Below are 23,142 nucleotides of genomic sequence, written 5' to 3'. Positions count from 1 at the left end.
TATGAGAGTTCCAAACAACATGGCTCATTTCTTGTTCAACATGGCTCATTTCTTCATGATGTGCCAAATACACCAACGGTGAATTGTTGTGGGCATACAAGCCTCGATAGCCCTTTGCATCGATGCACATTGATCGGTGAGAATCCCTTTCGGAGCATTTCCTCCCATGCAATGAAGCCAACATTGAAATAACCATTTGAATGATTCAATATCTTCATTTTTCATCAAAGTGCATCCAAGAAGTGTTGACTGATTGTAGTGATTTACCCCGACAAAAGAACCACAAACCAGATTATACCTGAAACATATTACGACAAAACAGAATTAAAATCAACAAAATACACCCAAATAATTATCTTATACACCCAAAAACCTCCAATATAGTGATATACACCTCTGCAGCAGATTCATAAAACAACATTAATTCAGCATCATCAACCAGAACAGCATGTTACCTGTTTTTATTGTAGGTGGTGTCAAATAAAATAACATCTCCGAAATACTCACAGGTAGCTCTGCTCCTTGCATCCGCCCAAAAAGCAAGCTTAATGGACTGATCGTCCTCGAGTTCGAGCTCAAAAAAGAAATTCGGATTCTTCTCTTTCATTCTTAATAAGTATTTCCCGAATTCTTTTGCATCCTCTTGTTTCGAAACATTCTGCACTTCTCTAGTGATGTAATTCCTCACGTCTTTTTTGATAAAATTTAACTTGTGGTGACCCCCGGCTGTAGCAACAAATGATTGGAAAATTTTGCTAAGTCTAATACCGACTTTCTCGTTATTCTCTATTGTACGACGCACAGACATGCTTAGTTCCCTGTACTGTTTGAGCATCTGTGCTTGATCTGGACAGCAAGGATGTGAATGATGCAACACGACATTCGAAATGATCCAAACACCAACATCCTTCAATACATGTATGTAAATTCTTGCAGGACAATTTAAACCAACTGAGGGATTTGTCTTCTCGGTCGGAGAAATTTTCGATGTCCATTTTTCCTCTCTGCTACATGCATGTAATCAATTGATTCTTAATTTCATTTCCCTTCTTATTTGTACTCCGAACTCTTGTAGAAAAACCTGCAACCTTTGAATAATCCTTGTAGAATTTTGCAGCATCTTCACGGGTATTAAAAGTCATCCCAACCTTGGGGACAGACTGGTCATCAACACCACAGAAGGTCTGCAAAAATACACTCAAAATAGACTATATTAAAACAAGCATAAACTATAGAATGCAAATACAACTATAAAACCATCATCAAAAATAAGAAAACCAAATTCATGAATCATAACTAAATAGAAACTAAAATAATTCAACTAAAATAATAAGATAATTCACCCTCCGTCAGATGAAAAGTTATAAACTGTAAATGCACCCAAACTTTCCTAAAATGCCCCCAATTATTACTGATCTACACCCGAATGTCTGATATAAAATGGACAAAATTATTTTAATTCTAATGAGAACTAGTGCATTAGATTCAATTCAAACAAGGAAGAATAAACTGCAAATATCACAGGCAAGGTTCACGCATTATTCAACTACACAATCAAAAACTACTAATTGGATTCAAAGTCAGATTCAATTACTAACTAAAACTAAATCACACCTCAGGAACTTCATTGGATTCAGTTTCAAAATCCACTTCGCTCTGGTTTAGCTGACAATCTGAAGTTGAATCATCCATTATCTTCAAAAATGATTTCACAGCTTGATGTAAAAAAACAATGGATAAACGCACAATGAAAAAATTGAAGCACGTAAATGAAGAGGGAGAAAGCAGAGAGAAACGCACATAAAAGACGAAGGAGAATGCAGAGAGAAACGCACGAAAGAGATCGAAGAGAGAAGGCAAGAAATTCGAAAAAAGGAAATGAAATCCTTTCAAAAAAAAGGAAGTTATATATTCGCGCGTTGATTGAGTTAAAATCTGTTAGAGGCGCGTGAAACACACGTGCATAATAGGCGCGTTTGGGCGAAACATCAATTAGAGGACTTGTAAGACTTGTAGAGCAAAATCACTTGTATGTCAAGATTAATTGATTACTAATTTTAACAATTAAAATATGTGACATGACTCTCTCTCATTAAAATTGGAATAAAATATTTCCTTCCAAAATTAATAAACTTTCTTCTTTCATCCTCTTATCTATTTCTCCCCCCTTTCTAATTCTCTCTACTCTTCCCACTCTATATATAACTTATCATTTATATTTTATATCAATTATTTAACAAACCAAAATGTGTTACGAGATATTCTTGTTTCAAGTGTGAAATTTTAGGATGAACTTGAGCATTTACTCTCAACAAGTGTTAAGTGTTAACATTATACTTTTCAGGTGCGGTCATTTTCCCGGATATTGTGTAACTACTAAGCTACCCTTTTAATTGTTGTTTACAATTATTTTTCGAATTGATTTATAAATTAGTGTCAGTTATATATGGTGCAGATTCACAGGTGAATGCACTTAGCCATAAGGATTCCTTCATTTATTTTGGGCACCATTGTATTTCAGTTACCAATGGCCGCAAGCACACATTATACCATCCCTCTGTTCCTTCCCTCTCTGTCTTCCTCTACGCACAAAGTTACGGGACCCATTAATTCTCTATGCTTCAGCCTTCCATTTTCAGCTTCGAAGTTCAACACTCCTTCTATCGGGGCCTCCAGGTTAGTTGCCAATTCAAATATCCTGTCTATTATGGTTTTCATATTATTATTAGTATTTCTTAATTTTCTTGATTTGTCCCAATATTTGTCAATTTGCATTTCTATGGATGATTTCAGAGTGTAAGAAAAGACTTTTGCTTTCAGGTCAAAAATATTTCTGTCACCAAGGCTTGCAGGTCGGGTATGCATGGTCAATGGGTTGCTGGGTGATGATTCTTTTACTTCTGTGGAGCCCGAATCAAAAAATTCAGAAGAGGTTAATGTCTTTTTCTTTTCTTTCCTTGTGAACTTGGGTTATTTCAGGAAATGAAAGGGAAAAAAAAAGTCATTACAAGTTCTCTTGCATATTGGATTGCGAACTTAGGCTTTCTAGCTTTTCATGGCTCTAAGCTTGGCATAGAAAATTAAATGTTATTAACAAATGGGAGGTTTCTCCGGTTCCCTTATGAAATTCAAGGATACTGATTTAACAGAATTAATACCAATTACTTGTAAGGCCACATAAGGTCTTCTTCCCTGATGTGTGTTATGCGTGAGGCAAATTCACATACCTTTTACATTGCCCGATGGCTGTGTTTTTATGGGACGATTTGTTTATCATCTTTGATGAATGTTAGGTGTGTCCTGCAACACTAGAAGAATTTCTATTGACTAGGTTTGTTGGATTCGCCGATTTGGTAGTAGAAAAGAGGCAAATATTTGTGGCACTATTCAGTTTTGCCATTATTTGGTTGGAGCATTAACATACTTTCCATGCAAATTTCTGACAAGCATGTTTTATAGAGGACTTTCTCTGTTTTGTTTTGGTTTGTATAGGGGAGCCTTCTTCTCATCTTAAGGAATCTCTTTCATATATATATATATTCAAAAGTTACATGTTATTCATTTAGAATTTAAAAAGTATTAATTTTTATTTGTTCATTGCTGATGTAGAGTTGAAGCTGTCTTTATTATTTTCATTCAAGAACTTCTTTCAAAACCTGTTTCAGACCTTTATTGTTATTCTCAAATACTGATGTGTATGTATTCTAATCAGTTTCTCTTTTGTCCTACTCTGCTTTTGTGCTTTCTGAATGAATTAATACAATGTTTTTTGTGGCTTAGTTGTTGTTATCGAATGGCTACCAGTTCTGTATGTGGTTTCATATCTTGAAGAATGACATTTAGTTTCTTCTTTTATGATATCCTCATAGCAAAGTTGCCGTTTGATAAATTGCTTTGATCTGGATCACATAAATCAATTAAGTACCCTTCCTAGATGCCACCAGGTGAGAGGCTCATATGCTGAACTGCCCTTATATATATTAATTATGTGCTGCTGTATGCAGGGTGCTAGTATTGACTTAAATCTTCCAAGAAGAAGTTTGCTTGTACAATTTACATGTAATTTGTGTGGTGAAAGAACAGAGAGGCTTGTTAACAGATTAGCTTATGAAAGGGGTTCTGTTTTTGTTCAGGTACCTATTTATATCTTAGGTCTTTTTGTGAATGTATATGTAGAAATTTTTATGTTTCGAAATATTGTTTGAAAGCGGTTAGCACTGATTCTTTTAAGAGAAAATGCCACTACCCATTCTCCGACCCTCTATTCATTCATGTTCTTGGTAAAGCAGAATGATGATGTGAAACAAAGCGTATCAGATATAAATTGAAGGAGTAGAGACCACTGGTTAAATAAGACACATGATTCAGCTCTAACATAGTTCATACACTTTGCTCAAAGTGGAGGAGTACTTTTTTAAGTATCTAAGGAAAGTAGAGAACTACACCTTAAAAACTAGCGGTTAAAGGAGAAGAACCACACTTTTTAAATTCAACACCAAATATCTCATGCTACTCGATGTGGGATTTTGGGTACCCCATAATACCTAAGTCGCTAACAATGCTCTGGTTTTGAAAAGCCAACCTCCATGTCAGCTTCACTCTATCAACACTGACCTTGCCAATTGGCTATCGGTTATCAATATACAATATTTACCTTAATCTAGTCTATAGGTAGCCCGGATCTGATACCATTGTTTAAGCACCTAAGGAAAGTGGGGAACTACAACGTTAAAGCTAGCTATTAAGGAGGAAGAGCCAATCTTCTTAAAATACAACAAACGTCCCATGTTACTCGATGTGGGACTTTGGGTGCCCAAAATACCCAAGTCTCTAAATGCTTCGGGTTTCATATGCAACAAAAAGATATCTTTAAAATTTAAGCTTAAATTTTGCTGCAATACCATTAGACTAGCCATGTTATTTAGGATGCAGTGTTGGACAGTTGAGGGTGAGCGAGCATGAATATAGGAATAGTGTGGCTGAGATGAGGATATTTCAATGGATGAGTGGCCATACTCGAATGAAGAAAACATGAGAGAGAAAGTTAGAGTGCTGCCTATTGTTGAAAGATGGTAGAATCTCACTTCAAGGTAGTTTGGACATATTGAGAAACAACTAGCAAAGCATCTGGTTAGAAAGGTAGATCTAAGAGGTCTCTGAATGAGGTGATCAAGGGAGATCTAAGAATAAATTGGCTCACTTCTAACATTATTCATGATAGGGCGCGATGATGTTCTTTGAATATATATCCAACTCTATGTAGTGTGATAGAAACTAGTTTAGTTTACAAGAGGAGAGGTAAGTAGTCTATTTGCTGGTTTAGTTGTTTTCGTTCCTAATTGCTGTTAATTGGCTCTGTTTGCTCCTTTTGAGCTGCACTAACTGGCCTAAGGTCAATAGTCTTAGTCCTAGCTGCTGCCTATAAATAGTAGTTGATTGGTTAGTTTTAGTTTGTGTGAAAATTCTGTTAGATCAGTTAGAATAGGAGAGGAAGAACTCCCTCCATAGTTGGTAGTTCCAACATTGTATTCCAAAAAAGGATTGTGATTTGCAATCCCTAGTTCGTTAATAAAGCCTGCCAATCCTGTTACTATCTGAACCTATCATAGTGGGATGTGTATTGATATTGTCACAACTCAAATGACTACAACACTGACTTAGCATGTTCTGCTATTCATGGCCCACGTATCTTAGATAATCTAAACACTCTTCTCTCATTCTCATAGTAAACCTGTTCTCTTTAATTTTTTTATGCTCAGAGATAGAGAGGACTATATTTAGTTCATATAATAGTAAACATGATTTGTTAAAAACCTTATACCATTGTCTGATTTGTGTAGCAGATTAATTATTGTTGTATAGTTCATATGATACCACTTAGCCACTTACTTTATTTTATTATAATTGAAATATGTTTACTTCCATAACATGATTATCATATTCTCTTTCTTTTTCCTTCTGCTCCTTGGAGCTGACTGCTTGATCTCTTGCAACATGATAATCTGTTTATCAAGCAAATATTTTGTTTTTCCATATATTTGCATTAGGTTCAGTATTTTGACCTTTTTGGGGCTAGAAAAGGGCATTTTTGGACATCTTTAATTTTCATTGACATTTACCTTTGGCAACTTGTACCTGATTAAGAACAAAAGCAGCAGATCAAATTGTAGGTTTTTGAACCCCTGATTGGTTCTCTATGCATTTTGGCGATGGTGGAAAAGGAACATTTAGCAAGGCCAAAAAGGTTACAATAATTTGAATTGAAATTAATTGCACATTACATATCTAATAATAAAAAAATATTAATGTTATTCTATACAATAAAGTTTATGGGTAGTAGTATTCCTTAACAAGAGTATAAATGTTAAAAAATGTGTTAAATTAGCAATGACATTGAAAAACTTTTAAATTAATCAAGAATAAAGATAATTCTTTATTTCAATCTATTGTTCGAAATGAAATTTATATTTGAATGCATGAACTTATTTTAAAATAATATATGTTTTGTTTAGATTGTAAGAAAATAATTCTTTCATATAATAACTTAGTAATAATCTGTTTATATTCTTTCGACTAAATAGTATTTCCACAATCAGAAGTTTCAATATTATATTTTCAATATAAGTGAAAGAGGGACACTTTCCATCGGCCTTTCAGTAGTTGCCACCTGCCAAATCTGTTCTCCGATTTAAGCATATTAATGTGAGCCATATCTGCAAAATAATTGAAGAGGGACACAGTTTTTCTTTCAAGAAAAGAAAATAAATTTCCTGTCCCAGCCATCTACCGTTTCTGACATGAGTTTGTTGATCATCACATATCCGAAAAGTAACTGCTGGCATTCAGCATATTAACACGTTTCAAAAAGTTTTGTAATGGCTAGAAACCTAGAATATTGTGTGCATTTATCATTGAACTGCATCTATGCTGATGATCTTGTGACTAGTCTTCAGGTTCCATGTGTTTTTTTTTTCACTTTTGCTTAGTGTGCTTGCTTTCTTTAACCTTCTTGATGATGACCATCTGATCATGCATTTTATCATCATGGTCATATTTGTATCAGTATATTGTTATTGTTATTTTCGCGTGCATACTTACTCTATGGGAAGTAACTGGAACTACATTTTATTAGTGTGCAGGCTGTCTTCGGCATCACAAGTTAGTTGACAATCTCGGACTTATCACGGAGTACGACTTTCGGGGGGAAACAGAGTCAGAAGTCGATCAAATTTAATGTGCAACTCGGGTGAACATTTTTATGTAATATTTCCAGATTGCTTCCATAATCCAAAAATTTCATATTCGTTAATATTTCTGAATACATATCACCATAAAGAATTTAATAGGAAAAAATATATATCAGAGGTACAAATTTCCATTATTCAGATCTATGCACATAAAATGATTTTATATTTTGCAAATAAAATAACTGATTCGAGTGAATCCATGGTCACAACGAGGCTGCTATGAGCTGAAGCCTGTCATAGCTAGCAAGATGGTGATGGCAATTCCAGCCGTTGCCCATATATTTCTCCCATGCTGATAGTTTGATGGTGATCCATTCTGCGAAGTTAAAAAGGGAAAAAGAAATTTGTTAGAAAATTGTTTGAGCAATATATTTCATTCTTGATCTGTGTTTCTATTATATTATTTATAACTGTAATTTATGGTTTGCTGGCAAAAGACATTACCAAATTCAGACCCGGTGCTGGTGCTGGTGCTGTGTCCGAATCTGCTGTGGAATCCGGTGGTGCTGGGGGACTCTTGTTGACAATTGTTGGTGCTGGAGCTGGTGCATGATGTTTTTTGTGCTTGCGCCTGTGCCTTCGTTTCTTGTGCTTGGCAGGTGCTGGTGTTGGTGGTTCTATTACAGGCGTTGGTGCTAGTGCTGGTGGGGGAGAAACAGGTGCGGGTGCTGGTGCTCTCTGTAGTGGCGTAGGTGCAGTGGCTGGTGGTGCTTGGACTGGTGTTGGGGATATTGTTGGTGGTGGCAATGGTGGTGGTGTCGCAACAGGCGGCGGCGGCAATGGTGGTGGTGTGGTTGGAGCTGAGACAGGTGAAGCTTTTGGTGGTTGTGGTGGTGGCACCTTTGGGCTCGAAACAGGTGCAACCTTGGGGGCTGGTGATGTCACAGGAGCAGGTTTTGGAGCCACATTTGCTGGAGGCTTGCTAGCCACTGGTGGTTTGCTTATGGTTGGAGGGGAAGCTGCCACTACAGGTGCCGTAGCTGCTTTCGGCGTCGGTGCTGCAGGTGGCAGCTTTGAGGGCGCTGTTGCTGGAGCTTGTGCGTTAATTGTTACTAGCTGGAAGCAGAGGCTTGCTAAAGCCACTGCCCAGAACGTTGAAGCCATGTTTTATGATTTGTGATTTGGTGTGGACTAAGTGAGAGTTTGCTTGCTATTTAAGGGCCATGGTGATGCCTTGAAAAAAGTTGAGAAAGTATTGCGTGTATGTATGATCTGTGTGGAAGGAGTAATGTAGCCTTCAAGTGATTGCGACATCACACTAATCATCTTACAAGCAAAGTTGACGATTATAGGTTCAATTGGTTTTCCTCGAATCGGATGTCTTATATCTGAAGTTTAGTTTAAATGTTCTTCATATTATGACCTAAGTAGTTTATTTACTTGAGAATGCTCTATCTAGTATTTTTAAGCACACTTAAGTTGATATTTACTAGAATAGAGTAAGGTGGGTGAGGGAAAAAAGAAAAAAATTATTGGTAAAGTTTATTGAATTACCCTCCGGAAAATTTAATACAAATGCGCATTATTTTTATTTGGTTTCCCATAGTATTTTCTAACTTGATATGTCAAAGACTAATTTGTCGCGGACTAAAGCTTCGTTCAAGAGTTTGTCACTGGTTAATGGATTGTCGTATATACAAGGCAGAATTCAAACCTTGACACTTGTTTAAGCAGAAGAGTGAACTAAATATACGACAAAAGATGTTATGTTATTTCTAATTGGGTGTTTTGCTCATGACTACTTTATTATTAAATCTTTGTTGAACGAGATAAATAAGAGAGATGAATAAAAGTTGAACAATTGGGGTGGCTATAATTACACAAAACATCGCTCAGTATAACTGAGTAACTGACCCTAGGTTTAATATTTGGCGCAGACATGATTTTGCCTACAATTTACATCATACATTCGTATTATGAGCGATGTGTAAGTATGAGGTCGTTCTCACTTTCTGTTGATATCTGATGGTCCAACATAAAAAGCGATTGTGATGTTTTAGCTGCAGTTTAATCGTTGTACATACTCCAGATTTCTCTTTCTTGTAAATGATCACAAAGACAGATAGGGTCTACTATATCATATAAGTATTGTCATAATTCCAAACGAAACAATCAAAGAATAACTTTGTAACAAAGGTTGCCAACAGTATTTTTGTTAACTTCTGGAATTACTGTTGATGACAGCATAGCCGATTGAATATGATCTAGAAGTGGGAAATGGAAATGGAATATTGTACTCTTCATTATGACCACTCTCATCATGTTTGAATATTTTATTTAGAAAGCTCATTTAAAACATGAGGGAAAATTATGTGCTAATAGGTCATTTACAAACAGAATACGTGGAAGATGTCATGTAACTTGTTGAGGAACTTGGCGTGGTGATGCCGGTGAGTAAGTGAGAGGCGAGAAGGCTCCTTTGGCGATTCGTCTTTCTTCTGTTTCCTCCTCAGCTGAAAGAATTGCTGCATTACATCTGCGCACTCATTTTCCAAGATGCCTCGTCGTATCGTAATCTTCGGATGAAATGGATGAACTGGAGCAGGCGGCATATCTCTGGAATCTGAGCTTTCTCCTCCCTCAGGGAAAAGCCTGCAAAAAAGTTCAGTCATTTTTATTTATTTTTGTTTGGCCTTTTCATAAATCATCTATAGAATCTCTGATGCACTGAATAAGTGCATACAAGTAACTTTCCATGACTCAATTCCCACCAGGAAAATTAGTCACTTCAAAAAGATGGTATAATGTTTTTTTTTTTTTTCCGGATGCAAGTTATACCAGTTTTAAATACAGAAGTTTCTTCCTAAACCATGCCAAACACAAACCAAATTGTAGGCCTCTATTAATGGATCTCATAGAACAATACAAATGGGATTTGGTATCCAAACATTTCTCTTTACAAAAAAAAAGGGTAGCCTGGCGGTGCACAAGCATTCCGCATTAACACGGGGAAAAAGTCGCACCCAAAGAGTGTAATATCTGCAGCCTAATTACATCAGTAACTGTTTCCACGGCTTGAACCTGTAATCTTCAAGTCACATGGAGACAACTCAACTGTTGTTCCAAAACTCCCCTTCCCAAATATTTCTCTTTATTTGGCCATATTATATAGTTCAAACTTTAGACAACTCAAATGCAATTGGTATGATTTATGTTTCAGGGTATAAATATTACTATTCTTTTTCTTTCCCGATATTGTTATTACTATAATGGAAGTTAGGTGCACATTTTTTTCCTCACTAAAATGCCATTCTTTGCATATATTCATACCCTTTTGACTTGAACCTATGACCTTTTAATTAGAGTATAAATACTTATCATTTAAACTAGTTTCACATTTGTTATTATTATACACATTTAATAAATAAAGTAGACAAATAGACACGTTGGTATCTATTTAATATTTTAGTAGTATGAATTCCCTCATTTTCTTTCAACAGTTTAATGCACGACCAAAATCAATTTAACCAACCTACCAAAGACAATAAACCAGTTTTTGTCATGAAAAAGATGTACATAAGACTCAACTCCCCTTGCCACCCAATAACTATACACAATACATGCATGTCAGCTGCATACCTGATCCAGCTTCCATCAGCTCCAAGAAGCTTATTGGGAGCTCCCCACACAACAGTATCTACTCTTGCCTGAAGAATGGCGCCAGCACACATTGGACAGGGCTCAAGCGTAACATAAAGTGTAGTGCCCTGAAAGTGAGAAAATTTTGTCGCCAACAAATGAGACATGAAACTAATTCTTGCATCACATAAGTAATAATAGAGGTCAATGATTCCTCAAGACAGACCAAATTACTATATGATCCTTGAAACGAAGTTAGCTAATAACACATCATTTACTTTTCCTCCATTCCAAACCACCTTTATCAAGTACTACTAAAGGTAATTTGAACATATGATATTCATGTTTTTATAGAAGCACATTTTGAGAATGTTGTTATAACAAGGGTTTTAACACTATAAATTGAAAGATAAAATTAGAGAGAAACATACTAATAGAACCCGCAATAGCAGAACGGGAAGCTTTATTGATGCACAGGGACGGCCAATTAGCACTCCCTAGAAGGTTCTACACGGTTGGAACTACGAACTCGGAGAGGGATTCTCTCCACTTCTAACAGAATTCATAACAGAAATACACTCCCCAAAACTAACTATAACCTAGCTATTTATAGGCAGTGACCTATCAGCCAGATGGACATGCCAACAACTCCTAAAACTCCCACTTAACCGCTACTTACCTCTCCTTTTGTAACACAGCCCAAACCAGTTAGTAGTAGGCGTCTCTCTATCAATACTCCCCCCTTGGACAACCACCTTGTCCTCAAGGTGGAACTCCAGAAAGGTAGCTTACAACGTCGCCGCTCGCTCCCATCTGTCCTCACAAGGAGAGGCCCATCCAGCGCACCAAATACTCCAAAGCCCCATCCTCTGCGGTTCGCGATGCCACTATCTGAGACGGATGCATCACCAGCTCGCCATCCTCAGCCAACCCCGGTGGCAGCGTCTGCACCTGCTGCTACGGCGGGACGGCCTTTTTCAACTTGCTAACGTGGAAAACCGGGTGAAGTCTGCACCCTTGAAGCAGGGCCAACCTGTATGCCACTGCCCCTATCTTCTCAACCACTTTAAACGGTCCATAATAACGCAGGCTTAGCTTTTCATTGACCCTCCGCGCTAGTGTCTGCATCCGATAAGATTGCACTTTCAAATAAACCCGCTCACCAGGCTTGAACTCCACATCCCTTCGATGCCTATCTGCTGCTTGTTTCATCCGCTGATGAGCCTGCACTAAGTGCGTCTTCAGCTCTGCCAACACAGCATCCCTGGCTGCGGTCAATGCTGCCACCTCCTCAACATGGGATGGAAAAGTCTCTCCATGGAAAAGAACAGGTGCTGGCACACCATAAAGTGCTTGAAATGGGGTTGTTTGGGCTGAGGCATTGTAGGAGTTATTAAACCAAAACTCAGCCCATGGTAGCCACTCCAACCATTTCTTTGGGTAGCCCCCCACAAAGCACCGCAAATAAGTCTCCAAACAGCGATTCACCACTTCGGTTTGGCCATCGGTGTGTGGATGAAATGCCGTGCTGTGCTTCAATTTTGTCCCTGCGGCTTGGAATAGTTCGGACCAAAACTTACTCATGAACACCCTATTCCTATCCGATATGATTGACTTGGGAAACCCGTGTAGTTTAACCACCTCCTTAATAAAGGCTAGCGCCACCTCCTTGGCTGAAAATGGGTGAGCTAGGGGGATGAAATGAGTGTATTTTGTTAACCAATCGACCACTACTAGGACAGTGTCCATGCCCTTGGACTTTGGCAATGCCACCACAAAATCCATTGTCACGTGCTCCCAAACTCTCTCCGGAACTTGTAGGGGCTGCAACAGCCCCACCGGTTTCATCGCTGCGTGCTTGTTTTGCTGGCAAGTGTGACAGCCAGCAACATAATCCCTGATCCTTTGCCTCTTGCCGAGCCAATGAACCGCTGCTGCTAGCCGCTTATAGGTTCGAAAGAAGCCTGAATGTCCTCCTGCCCCACTATCATGGGACAATGCCAGCAAAAGCGGGATCTGAGAAGAATTTGCAGGCAAAACTGCTCCCTTGATAAGACAGCGGTCCCTTGTGCAGGGAATACCCCGGATAATCATCCAGCCCCTGCTGCAGGGCGACCACGATCTTTTGTAGCTCTTGGTCGTGAGCCACCTCCTCTTCCACCGTTTCCCAAAGGTTCATATGCACTACCAAGATTGCCCTTGCCATCATTTGTTGTGACAAGACATCTGCTGCCTTATTCTCAAGGCCTGGCCGGTATCGGATCTCAAAATCCAAGCCTAACAATTTAGTGGTCCACTTCAAGTAAGCTGGGTCAATGAGTCGCTGGTCTGTGAGGAATTTCAGACTTCGCTGATCTGTGAGAACAGTAAAATGGCAACCCAACAAGTAATGCCACCACTTTTGGACAGCAAAGACAATGGCCATCAACTCCCTCTCATGCAGATTTTTGCCGGGCCCTTGGAGATAGTGCTTGGCTTAGGAATGCTATTGGTCTGGCTTGCTGGGACAGCACCGCACCCAACCCCTCACTCGATGCATCAGTTTCCAACACAAAGTCTTGATTGAAATCCGGGACTGCTAGAGTCGGTAGGTCTGCCATCAGCCTCTTCAATCTCTCGAAAGCCTCCTGGGCCTTGTCATTCCAATCAAATGCATTTCGCTTTGTCAACTCCGTCAACGGCTTGGCATAACCCCATATCCTTGCACAAAATGCCTATAATAGCCGGTAAGGCCCAAGAATCCCTGTAAAGCCCACTGGTCCGTAGGCACCGACCACTCTAGCATCGCTATGGTTTTGTTAGGATCAGCTGAGACCCCATGTACCGAGACAATGTGACCCAAGTATTCCACCAAGCTCATTGCGAATGTGCATTTCTTCTCATTCAACACCAACTGGTTCTCCAATAAAATCTGGAAAACTTCTTGGAGGTGAAGGGCATGGCTCGCCATATCATGACTATAGATGAGAATATCATCGAAAAAGATCAAGACGAATTTCCGTAATAGAGGCTTAAGAATGCCATTCATCAAGGCTTGGAAGGAGCTAGGGGGGTGTTGGTCAAGCCGAAGGGCGTGACTAGAAACTCATAATGGCCCCCATGAGTGCGGAAGGCAGTCTTGTGGATGTCTTGATCCCTCATCCGAATTTGGTGGTACCCAGATTTTAAATCCAGCTTAGAGAAAACTCCAGCTCCTCCCAATTCATCGAGTAGTTCATCAATGACAGGGATAGGAAATTTATCCGGCACCGTAATGCCATTTAATGCCCTATAATCGACACAACCCCCAGCTGCCGTCCTTTTCCTTCACCAACAATATCGGGCTAGCAAAGGGCTGGAGCTTGGCTGAATTATCCTCGAGGCCAGCATTTCTCACACCATTTGTTCAATCATTGATTTCTGATGGTGCGGGTAACGATAAGGTCTTATATTCGGGGCTGAAGCTCCTTCTCTCAATGGAATGGCATGGTCATGGCGACGGTACGGTGGCAGCCCTGGAAATGTCTGAAACACCTTAGCATTAGAAGCTAACACCGATTGTATCACCTGCGGCACCTGTGATACAGCGGCAGCTTGCAAAGTCATGGGCCACAGCTGGACCATAAATCCCTCTCCCCCTTCTTGAATTGACAAAACTGTAGATTGAAGGTGCATGCCTCCATAGCACAGCTCTGGGTCCCCCTGCAAAGTAACCAGGTTGTCCCCATTCCAGAATCGAAGGCATGATTTTTTGAAGTTTGTGATGACGTCTCCCAACTTATCTAGCCACGCCAGCCCCAAGACAAACTCCACTTCGTCAGTTGGGAAGATGAAGTCTTCCTTGATCGCCAATTCCTTGAATTGGAGAGTGACGCCCAAACACCTTCCTTGTCCACCTTTATTGCTACTATCTGCTACCCTGACCTGGAACTTAGGGGTGTTATCAATCCTTAGGCCCAACTCGGTGATGATCTTCGGTGTCGCGAAGTTGTCCGAAGCTCCACAATGTTTGAGAACGCGTACACGGCGGCCATTTATCTCTGCCCAGGCTTTAATTGACTTGTGATATCCACTCAAGCTCATGAATTTGAGTTCCAATTGTCCCTGCTTCCCTGTTTCTGGAACCGCCTCATGCTGTAACCAATCCACTTCAAAGTCTGGCTCCATGATTAAAAGCTTGAACTCCCTCTTCTTGCAGATGTGATCAGAGGTGTACGGTTTCATCACAGAGGAAGCATTCCCCCCCTGGCGCGCTTCGCCCTATACTCCTCGTTGCTGAGATGTCGCAGTCCGCGCCGTTGCGAGGGATCCGTTGTCAATTCTTTGCCGTTTCTTGCTGCAGAGTTGGACGCTGTAGCAAGGTGCACAGCTTTGTTGGCGGTTGAATTGGCAACGACAAAGTTGGGAGCCAGTGGTTTACTACGTCCCGATACCCCTCGCAAGGCCGCGTTGCGGTTTTCTACCTTCTGTGCCAGTTCCATTAACTCGTCCACTGACTGGTATGGAAACAGTTTACATTCTTCCCCCACTTCCAGTTTCAGCCCATTCAAAAAGAGGTCCATCAGCAATTCCAGCGCAATTCCGCGGAGAGGCCACGCGTGAAGCACGAACTGATCAACGTAGTCCCGTACCGAGTTCGTCTGTTTCAGCTTCAGCAGCGTTTGATATGGACTCTGCAGTCGTTCCGGTTGAAAATGCCGTAGCAGCGCCGTACTGAGGAACCGCCACTGCAGAAGGTGGCAACCGTGAGCCATTCCTCCTCTGGCACTGCGCGCAAGAAGAACTGCTCCATGCGTTCAATCCAAACCACCGCGGAAGATCGGAAGTTCCAGCTTCTGCCATTGCTCCGGCACATCGCGGGATCCGGCCAACGAGCCTGCGGCCAGGTGCGATCCCGGTGAACCTCGCTCGTTCCAATTAGGCGCGCGATTTTTGAACGAATCCATTCGGGAATCGAAGCGCTGCAGTGTCTCCTGCATCGATCGGAACATCTCCTCCATGCGCGACTTGATTGTGTCAAATAGTGTCTCCATTTTCCTCGATTTCGATTGCACCATTCAGCGTCGGGATCCTCACGTTCCCGATACCAGTTGATAGAACCCGCAATGGCAGAACAGGAAGCTTTATTGATGCACAGGGATGGTCAATTAGCACTCCCTAGAAGATTCTACACGGTTGGAACTACCAACACAGGGAGAGGGATTCTCTCCACTTCTAACAGAATTCATAACAGAAAATACACTCCCCTAAACTAACTATAACCTAGCTATTTATAGGCAGTGACTTATCAGCGAGCTAGACATGCCAACAACTCCTAAAACTCCGACTTAACTGCTACTTACCCCTCCCTTTGTAACACAACCCAAACCTGTTAGTAGTAGGCGTCTCTCTATCACATACATAATCTATTTCTTATCTTAACCCATTTCAATAGTTATTATTTATGACTAATCCATCCTTGAATATGTTATCATAATAGACAATCTACACCGGATTTATTTTGTTATCCAATATTATAAACATGTTCAGGTTATTGCATGATCTGAACCATCTTCTTAGCAAAAGTGAAGAAAGTTACCTTTTTGTGCTACCAAATTATAGTCTACAAACTATAAAGCAAATGTACTCGATATATATAACATAGCAACAAGAAATTGTCATGTAAAAATACTAAGATTGGCCAATCTTGTAATAGTTGATGACAAAGGTGTTAAGAGACTTAGGTTGTATAGGATTTCCAAAGTCCCACATCAGTAGGATGCTCAATGTTGTATTTAAGGGGAGTAATTCTTCCCCCTTAACAAATAGTTTTTAAGGTGTAATCCCCCACTCCTTTAGGTACTTAACAATGATATCGGAGCCTGGTTGTCAGTGGTACAAAGAGGGCTACCTCTAGAGGATTCTGGTCAGCAAGAGACCTAATGAAGTACTATAGAGTGCATCCATCACGTCTCCAGTGACGCTGGATTGTTAGAATCGAGTATTAAGGTGTGGTTCACTTTCCTTAGGTGCTTACAAAAAGATCAAAGACGTATCGAGGAACCAATTCAGAGAAAAGCAAAAAACAAAGAAAGTGTGTATTATTTTGGTAATAAGAATACAATGGTGTAGGTATATTTGGGAGGTCTCTTGCTCTCCTAATTCCTGACTTCCTATTTTGCAACTGATGCAATGTGCAGCTCCTGCAAAGCAAATGAAGGGAAGCTCAAAGTGCTAACGCTTACTCTCAGCCTCTCTAATAAGTAGGTGGGCTTTCATTCCTAATACACTGGAAAATCTACTAAAGATGCTTTGTTGAATAATGGAAGAATTATTTTAGATTCCCAAATCATGAAAAATGAAAGGATCATGTTCTTTCAATCTTGTATAGTGCAGAAAAACTTGTTTGTAGAACTACCAGTTCAACCATATCTTCTAAAAGTTTAAGTTGTTAGGTAGAAGCATGATATTGTACATAATGGTAAAGTCTAATATAATCAAAGTTTATTTTATGGATGATGTTAAGCTACATATAAATGTCTAGAATTAGGTATGACAATGGTGTGTTAATCTCACATTGGCTAGATATATGATCAAAGTACTCTATAATAACTTGGGAAATCATTCTCTCTTGAACAAGCTTTAAGGTTTGAACTAAGGTCAAATTTTATCCCAACTCTACACTTTAGACATGTGGATGGTGTTTAGTTTAGGCATTGTGAACATAGATTGGTTAGTGAAACACTAAGCATAGTCCAAACTATGTTCTCTACCAAGAAGCATCCAAAGGAAGACAACGATTCTTAAACCAGACTGTTTACCCATGACAGTACTCATTAAGTAATAAGGTGTGCTTGAAGATTGTCCTATACAATGCTTGAACCTAACTATTGTCTATATTAGAGATATTGTCACCATGAAGGCAGATTTCTATGACATCAGTGAACACATGATCATGGTTCAGTTTGCTTGTCATTTTAGTGGTATGTTACAATAATTAATTGACATTCATATGTTATACTATAATAGTAGATTAGATCATATTAAAGAGAATAAGAAAAATAGCAGATTAGATAGCAAGCATTTGGATGTTAAAAGTGTTATGAATGTTGTGTAAATCTTAGGTCAGCTGCTATTCACTTCAACTATGAGAGTATAAAGACACTACTGTCGTATCTTAAGAAAGTCACGTGGACTTAAAAGTAACATATCAATGAACTAACAAATATCAAACTTTGGCAGTAAATAAAACAATTTAAACTAAAACAAAGAGAACATACTGATAGTCTCCATGTCCGAAGAAGATTTGAAGCTTCTCGTATACAAATCATCTCTGCATGTGCAGTGGAGTCCCGTAACTCTTCAACCCTGAAACAGATTATTTGATATTGATTATGAACAACTTAATGCAAAACAGCTAAAGAGATTGAAATATCATTGTAGATCATGATACTCACAAGTTGCATCCCCGGGCAATAATTTTTCCTTGCTGCACAAGAACAGCACCAACGGGGACTTCCCAAATATCTGCGGCCTTCTTGGCTTCTAGAAGTGCTTCCTTCATGAACATTTCATCCATCCTTCGCTGCTCAAGTTCAAGTTGATAGGCTTCCTCCCAGTCATCAAACCTATCTCTTAAGACTTGCCCAGTCCTCTGAAACTTTCTTTGTTTCAATTCTCCATCCTTTTCCCCTGAAGCAGACAATTCAGACTGCACTGAAGGAACTGGTTCCTTGATTGGCAACACTGACCGAGTTCGAGACAAGTCAAGCACACCAATATTTACAATTGGGCTTGCAACAGGAGGCCCTCTGGCAGGCAATGATGCACTTGGAAAGTCCACACTTTTAATGCCCGAAGTACTAATTTTTAAATCTTTTCTATCTCTGGTCCATTCAATATTTTCCTCTCCTGAAGCATACGGGATGGTTGCAGACCCACTTTCTTCTGTATTTGAAGATGATCTAACTTTAACATGTTTTCCTTTATTCTTAATTCTTTTAGTGTCAGACGTCTCTTCACTTTGTGTATAATTTTTACCCGGTTTTAACTTGTCAATTGTCATGACTTCTGGTGGTTGCACACTTGTTTCTTTTATTAAAGTACTTTCATAGTTTTCCTGTTGCTCCTTCTCAGATAACCATGTTTCACTATCAGATGATCTAATCTCAACACATTTTCCTTTGTCCTTAATTCTTCTAGTGTCAGACATCTCCCCTTCGCGTTGGGTATCATTTTTACCCTGTTTTAACTTGTCAATTGTAATGGCTTCTGGTGGTATCACACTCGCTTCTTTTATGGCACTACTTTTATGCCTTTCCGCATGCTCCTGCCCAGAAAACCATGTTTCACTATCAGACTTGTTTGGTGAGTTTCTCTCATCTGATCTTTCAGCTGAAGTAGAAGCAGCATGTGAAACCCAACGCAATTTTACAACGTCAGCAATCATACTCCACAGGGACCTGCCGGTTCTACGGACAATTGTTTTTGACGTTTCATTGCCAACCTCCGATTCTTCAGCTCTTTGACTTTGCTCAACAGAAGATTTTGTTTCATCCCACATCTCATCAGAAGGTCCTTTGGACTCACGAATCCCAGAGGAATGGCTAGAATCATGCTTCTTAGACTGAGAATCATCTTCAGTATGTTGCCTGCTTGAATTGTAGATCTGGTTCCCCTCATCTTCAACAGCAAACTTTGTTCTAGTACCTTCCACCTCTGATGTGGCTGAAGTGGCAACTTCATGTCTGGCTCTCTGAACAAACTCAGCAACAAACTGATTGGATGATTTCTCTAAGCAATCAACTGAACGAAGAGAATCTTCTGGAGCCATGATGGTATACGGTTCACTGTAAGACTGATTACTTCCATCTCTAGAATATTGTAGCAAAACAGGACTTTTATCAGAATGATCAGATGTATCAGATGAGCCACTTTCTGAAGTTTCGACAATAATTTCTGGGCTAGCGACTTGTGAAGTTATTTGAGCACGTGCTGAGCCTCCACCTGTTGTCTCTTGGGATGAGGAAGCAATCAACATCGTTGCAGACTTTCTTTCATGATCATCTGTTAATGTGACATGTGTTCCAGATTCAGAAACAAAACTCCTTGATCCCCGGATGTTGGATTCCTCTCTTGAGGTAGTTTTATCTGAAATTGTTACTTTCCGAGTTGTTTTGTCCTCCCTGCTTAATTCAAAATTTACAATTGTTTCATCTGTTTGGCAAGAACTTTCTGTAGTTTTGGCAACTGACTTCAATGTGCTTTTAGGGATGTGCTTCACCTTCTCAGAGGTTCTTTTAGAGCTTGAAAGTTGCTTTTCATCTGTGTTCTTTATTTTAGTTCTAGCATTTATGATATAAGTATCTTCAATATTACTCTGATGATCGTGTGATACTTCAGAAATATGTTGAGATTTTCTCATATCTTTAATCTCAGTCTTTTCCTCTCTCTTTAGAAGTCTCTTCTCTCCTTTTTGGTGTTGATGCTCCTCCATTTCCTGAACAGAACTCGAAACTGAAATCCTTTGTGCTCCAAGATTCTCCATGGATGTCCTTTGAATGTCTTCAACTTTTGAAGTTTCAATATATTTATGTGAACTTCTATTTATAACATCCTTTCCTGTGGTAGAATTAGAACCAGAAAATTTGTTCTGTTCATCACTTGTTTCGTGTGAGCATGTTTCTAGTATCTCAAGGTTCCCATGTCTGCTACTGGAGATCTTCTTTGAATTCAAGGTTTTCTTTCCAGTGGTAGTAGAGCCAACAATTTTTTTATGTTCATCTCTTGTTTCCTTTATCTGTGCATCAGATAGATCAAGTTCCTCATGCCTGCCAGTAAATGCCTGTTTTGAAACCAAGGTTGTTTCAAATTCATTGAAACCAGAATCTTGCACACCTGTATATTGATGCCTTTTGTTTCTTGCTTGAATAAATGCATTCTGACGCTTGAGAAAAGACGAATCATCTTCCTTACTATTGACTTGCTTATGTGAAAGAGACGCTTTACCATAACTACTAGGTTCATGAGATCCAAATGCTTCTGAATGCACATCTTGCTGTTCTCTTGTAGATTTTATTTCCTGCACTGTTACCTCGGCCAGCTTCTTTTCAGACTTCTTCCTTAGGCTAGAATCAATGTCAGCACCAAATGCAGTTTTTTCATGCTTTGAAAAGTCCTGCAGCCTCACCAAATCATCACTTTGTTTGTTGAATTCTTCCTTCACTTGTCCCTTCACATAATTTGCTTCATCATTCTCATATCCTGATGAACATTCTTCAAAACCATGTTTATCCTGAACATCGATGTCACTCCCGAGATCTCCTGATGAAACTGTGTAATAAGATGAACAACTAGAAACATCTCTTCTCGACCTATGGCCTTCACTTCTGGCCAAGGCTACATTTCCTCTGCTAGATTTTTCATTCTCTCTTCTCAAGTCAATAGCAGATGTCTCGCGTTGCTTCAAGATCCCTTTTGTCTTTGTTTCTACTTTCTTACCCAAATTCAAATTTCTCTGCCTACTCACACTCTTTATTTTCTTCTCTGCTTCATTTCTTCTGGATGTGGAGACATTCTTCCTTTTAACATCAATAGTATCCTTATCTGATTGCTCACTCAATAAGCTGAGAACTGCTTCGGCATCATCAGAACCAAATGAATGGTAACTTCCCCTCCCTTTTCGCGAGTCTCCTGCACAGACACATTCTCCCTCTATTCTCCTTCTACTTCTATTGCAAACAGTTTCTTCATTCACATAACATCTTTTGTGTAGACCATAAGCTGGCAGACGGGGAAAAAACTGTTCTCTACCCAAAATAAATCTTCTAGCTGACAGTTGAAGGAGAGTGGACTGCCTCAACCCATTTTGAAGACTAGGCTTTATTGTTACCCTATAATTGGAGAGTGCACAACAACCACAACAGTGACAACATGATGAACAGTGTGATGGTGTTCTGTCAAATCTTTCATAGCAGATGTTTGAGTAGCCATTGAAAGATAATGAGAATGACTCCCTACCCCTGACAGCATATATTGTAGAGCTAAAATATGTGTTGTGCATAGTTACATTTGCTTTCCCGGAAAGGATGGGAGAGGGTACCGTAAGCTGATGAATTGAGCAAGCTCTTTTATTCACAACTGAGCTATTCAAGTAGAGAAAGTATCAGACCACAGCCAGAAATGCTCATATAAGGTGGACCGAGCAAGCTACGAAAGCAATCGTAATAAGCTGTCACCTGTAATATGCTAGGAGTCAATGTAGAAGCCCAAAGCGTGTTAGCCCGCTGAGTAAATCACCTTCAAAATACATCTGATCCACACTCTGCTTATATTCTACTACATCCCATGACACTGAATAAAAAATATAAATAAATCTTAATGTGTTAAATCATACCAATAAAGAACTCATTATTTTGTCAATTATAACTTATATACAGTCTATATAATGCCTAAGATAAGGATGCCAAGGGTGTCAAAAGGACGCATATGAATTAAACTCGGGGAAAAAAAAACTGACAGTAGTTGCAATCTTTGTGTTAATAAACAGTCATCAACGCAGAAATATCATTTTTTTTTCACTTGAATCAAGAATAATAATTTTAATTTTATTCTTAAACCAAACAAAGAATTGCCCTATGCTCACACAGTTTTCACCAACCCAGAGTACAAGGATTCAATTTCTATACAAACTTGACTAATTGCGATAAAACAACGAAAATGCATGAAAACTGATGATAAAGAGGGTTATGTGTACCTAACTAAGAAAGAGCGCGTGCCTTTTGAAGAGAGAGATTTCGAAAGCGAAAAGCAAGTGAGACCCTCAACCGTGATGGGTTCTATACACCATAGCTACGATCTGCATGTGTACTGAAAGAACACTAAAGCTTCGTTGAATGCAAAATTAAAGCGTGATAAACGAAAGAAATAGGATGAGAAAGCAGAGAGAGAGAGAGAGAGAGAGAAAGGAAGAGGGTGGTGAATAGTCTCAGCTGGGGTTTGATTTGCCTTGTTTGTTTGTGGCAAAAGCACACAACACAGTTCAGCCAGAGTGTATAGACGTGTATTATATTATGGAAAAATTTATGTAGCAATTTTTGTGTTTTGTGGCCAGCACTTAATAATCAAAATAAAAGTGAGTGATTTTTTATTATTAGATATAATTTCACACCAATAAAATATTAATGACCAATTAAAAATTATAAAACACTAAAATTACTGGTCCCTAACATTCCTCTTATATTATTATTTGGCAAAATATTTGATTATATACTTTATGTACAGCTTTGAATATGTTTAAATCTAATTTAAGATATCATCGGCATGTTTAATTGTTTATTAAAACAAGAGGGTAAAGTAC

At 39.2% G+C, this 23,142-nt stretch overlaps 3 protein-coding genes across 10 annotated transcripts; 1 reads left to right on the top strand and 2 right to left on the bottom strand.

Annotated features, from left to right (window-relative positions):
* On the top strand, positions 2,292-7,906 carry LOC107643798 (mitochondrial protein import protein ZIM17). 3 transcript variants are annotated; one of them, XM_021124220.1, is made up of 6 exons: positions 2,292-2,344; positions 2,456-2,676; positions 2,821-2,932; positions 4,005-4,133; positions 7,133-7,246; positions 7,685-7,906. In XM_021124220.1, exons 2-5 carry the CDS (start codon positions 2,468-2,470, stop codon positions 7,232-7,234), a joined length of 552 nt encoding a protein of 183 aa, XP_020979879.1. In that variant the 5' UTR covers positions 2,292-2,344; positions 2,456-2,467; the 3' UTR covers positions 7,235-7,246; positions 7,685-7,906. The 3 variants fall into 3 exon arrangements, with proteins under 3 accessions (XP_020979879.1, XP_016203032.1, XP_020979878.1); XM_016347546.2 differs by having other exon boundaries at positions 7,133-7,260; XM_021124219.1 differs by lacking the exon at positions 2,292-2,344 and having other exon boundaries at positions 2,428-2,676; positions 7,133-7,260.
* LOC107643797 (lysine-rich arabinogalactan protein 19) lies at positions 7,275-8,686 on the bottom strand. Its single transcript, XM_016347543.2, has 2 exons — positions 7,692-8,686; positions 7,275-7,563 (listed from the first exon to the last, which is right to left on the bottom strand). The coding sequence occupies exons 1-2, from the start codon at positions 8,349-8,351 to the stop codon at positions 7,465-7,467; spliced, it is 759 nt and encodes a 252-aa protein (XP_016203029.1). The 5' UTR covers positions 8,352-8,686; the 3' UTR covers positions 7,275-7,464.
* Positions 9,295-22,827, bottom strand: LOC107643799 (tRNA(adenine(34)) deaminase, chloroplastic). 6 transcript variants are annotated; one of them, XM_016347548.2, is made up of 6 exons: positions 22,540-22,827; positions 22,022-22,136; positions 18,242-21,928; positions 18,065-18,152; positions 10,827-10,954; positions 9,295-9,839 (listed from the first exon to the last, which is right to left on the bottom strand). In XM_016347548.2, exons 3-6 carry the CDS (start codon positions 21,844-21,846, stop codon positions 9,575-9,577), a joined length of 4,086 nt encoding a protein of 1,361 aa, XP_016203034.1. In that variant the 5' UTR covers positions 21,847-21,928; positions 22,022-22,136; positions 22,540-22,827; the 3' UTR covers positions 9,295-9,574. The 6 variants fall into 6 exon arrangements, with proteins under 6 accessions (XP_016203034.1, XP_016203033.1, XP_020979877.1 ...); XM_016347547.2 differs by having other exon boundaries at positions 18,242-21,923; XM_021124218.1 differs by having other exon boundaries at positions 18,242-21,923; positions 22,545-22,827.

The sequence above is a fragment of the Arachis ipaensis genome, chromosome B05 (genome assembly GCF_000816755.2).
Source record: "Arachis ipaensis cultivar K30076 chromosome B05, Araip1.1, whole genome shotgun sequence".
Lineage (NCBI taxonomy): Eukaryota > Viridiplantae > Streptophyta > Magnoliopsida > Fabales > Fabaceae > Arachis > Arachis ipaensis.
The sequence above is the reverse complement of the archived record's forward strand: the minus strand, read 5'-3'. Positions and strand labels throughout refer to the sequence as shown.

What these genes read in the sequence shown, in the direction of transcription:
- LOC107643798 (XM_021124220.1), top strand. Translation starts at nt 2,468, where the DNA reads ATGCACTTAGCCATAAGGATTCCTTCATTTATTTTGGGCACCATTGTA. An exon ending in CCTTCTATCGGGGCCTCCAG is followed by an intron (nt 2,677 to 2,820) that starts GTTAGTTGCCAA and finishes TTTTGCTTTCAG; the next exon opens with GTCAAAAATATTTCTGTCAC. An exon ending in AATCAAAAAATTCAGAAGAG is followed by an intron (nt 2,933 to 4,004) that starts GTTAATGTCTTT and finishes TGCTGTATGCAG; the next exon opens with GGTGCTAGTATTGACTTAAA.
- LOC107643797 (XM_016347543.2), bottom strand. Translation starts at nt 8,351, where the DNA reads ATGGCTTCAACGTTCTGGGCAGTGGCTTTAGCAAGCCTCTGCTTCCAG. An exon ending in CAGCACCGGGTCTGAATTTG is followed by an intron (nt 7,564 to 7,691) that starts GTAATGTCTTTT and finishes TTAACTTCGCAG; the next exon opens with AATGGATCACCATCAAACTA.
- LOC107643799 (XM_021124214.1), bottom strand. Translation starts at nt 21,846, where the DNA reads ATGCACAACACATATTTTAGCTCTACAATATATGCTGTCAGGGGTAGG. An exon ending in ATTGCCCGGGGATGCAACTT is followed by an intron (nt 18,153 to 18,241) that starts GTGAGTATCATG and finishes AATCTGTTTCAG; the next exon opens with GGTTGAAGAGTTACGGGACT. An exon ending in TTCGGACATGGAGACTATCA is followed by an intron (nt 10,955 to 18,064) that starts GTATGTTCTCTT and finishes TCTCACTTTCAG; the next exon opens with GGCACTACACTTTATGTTAC.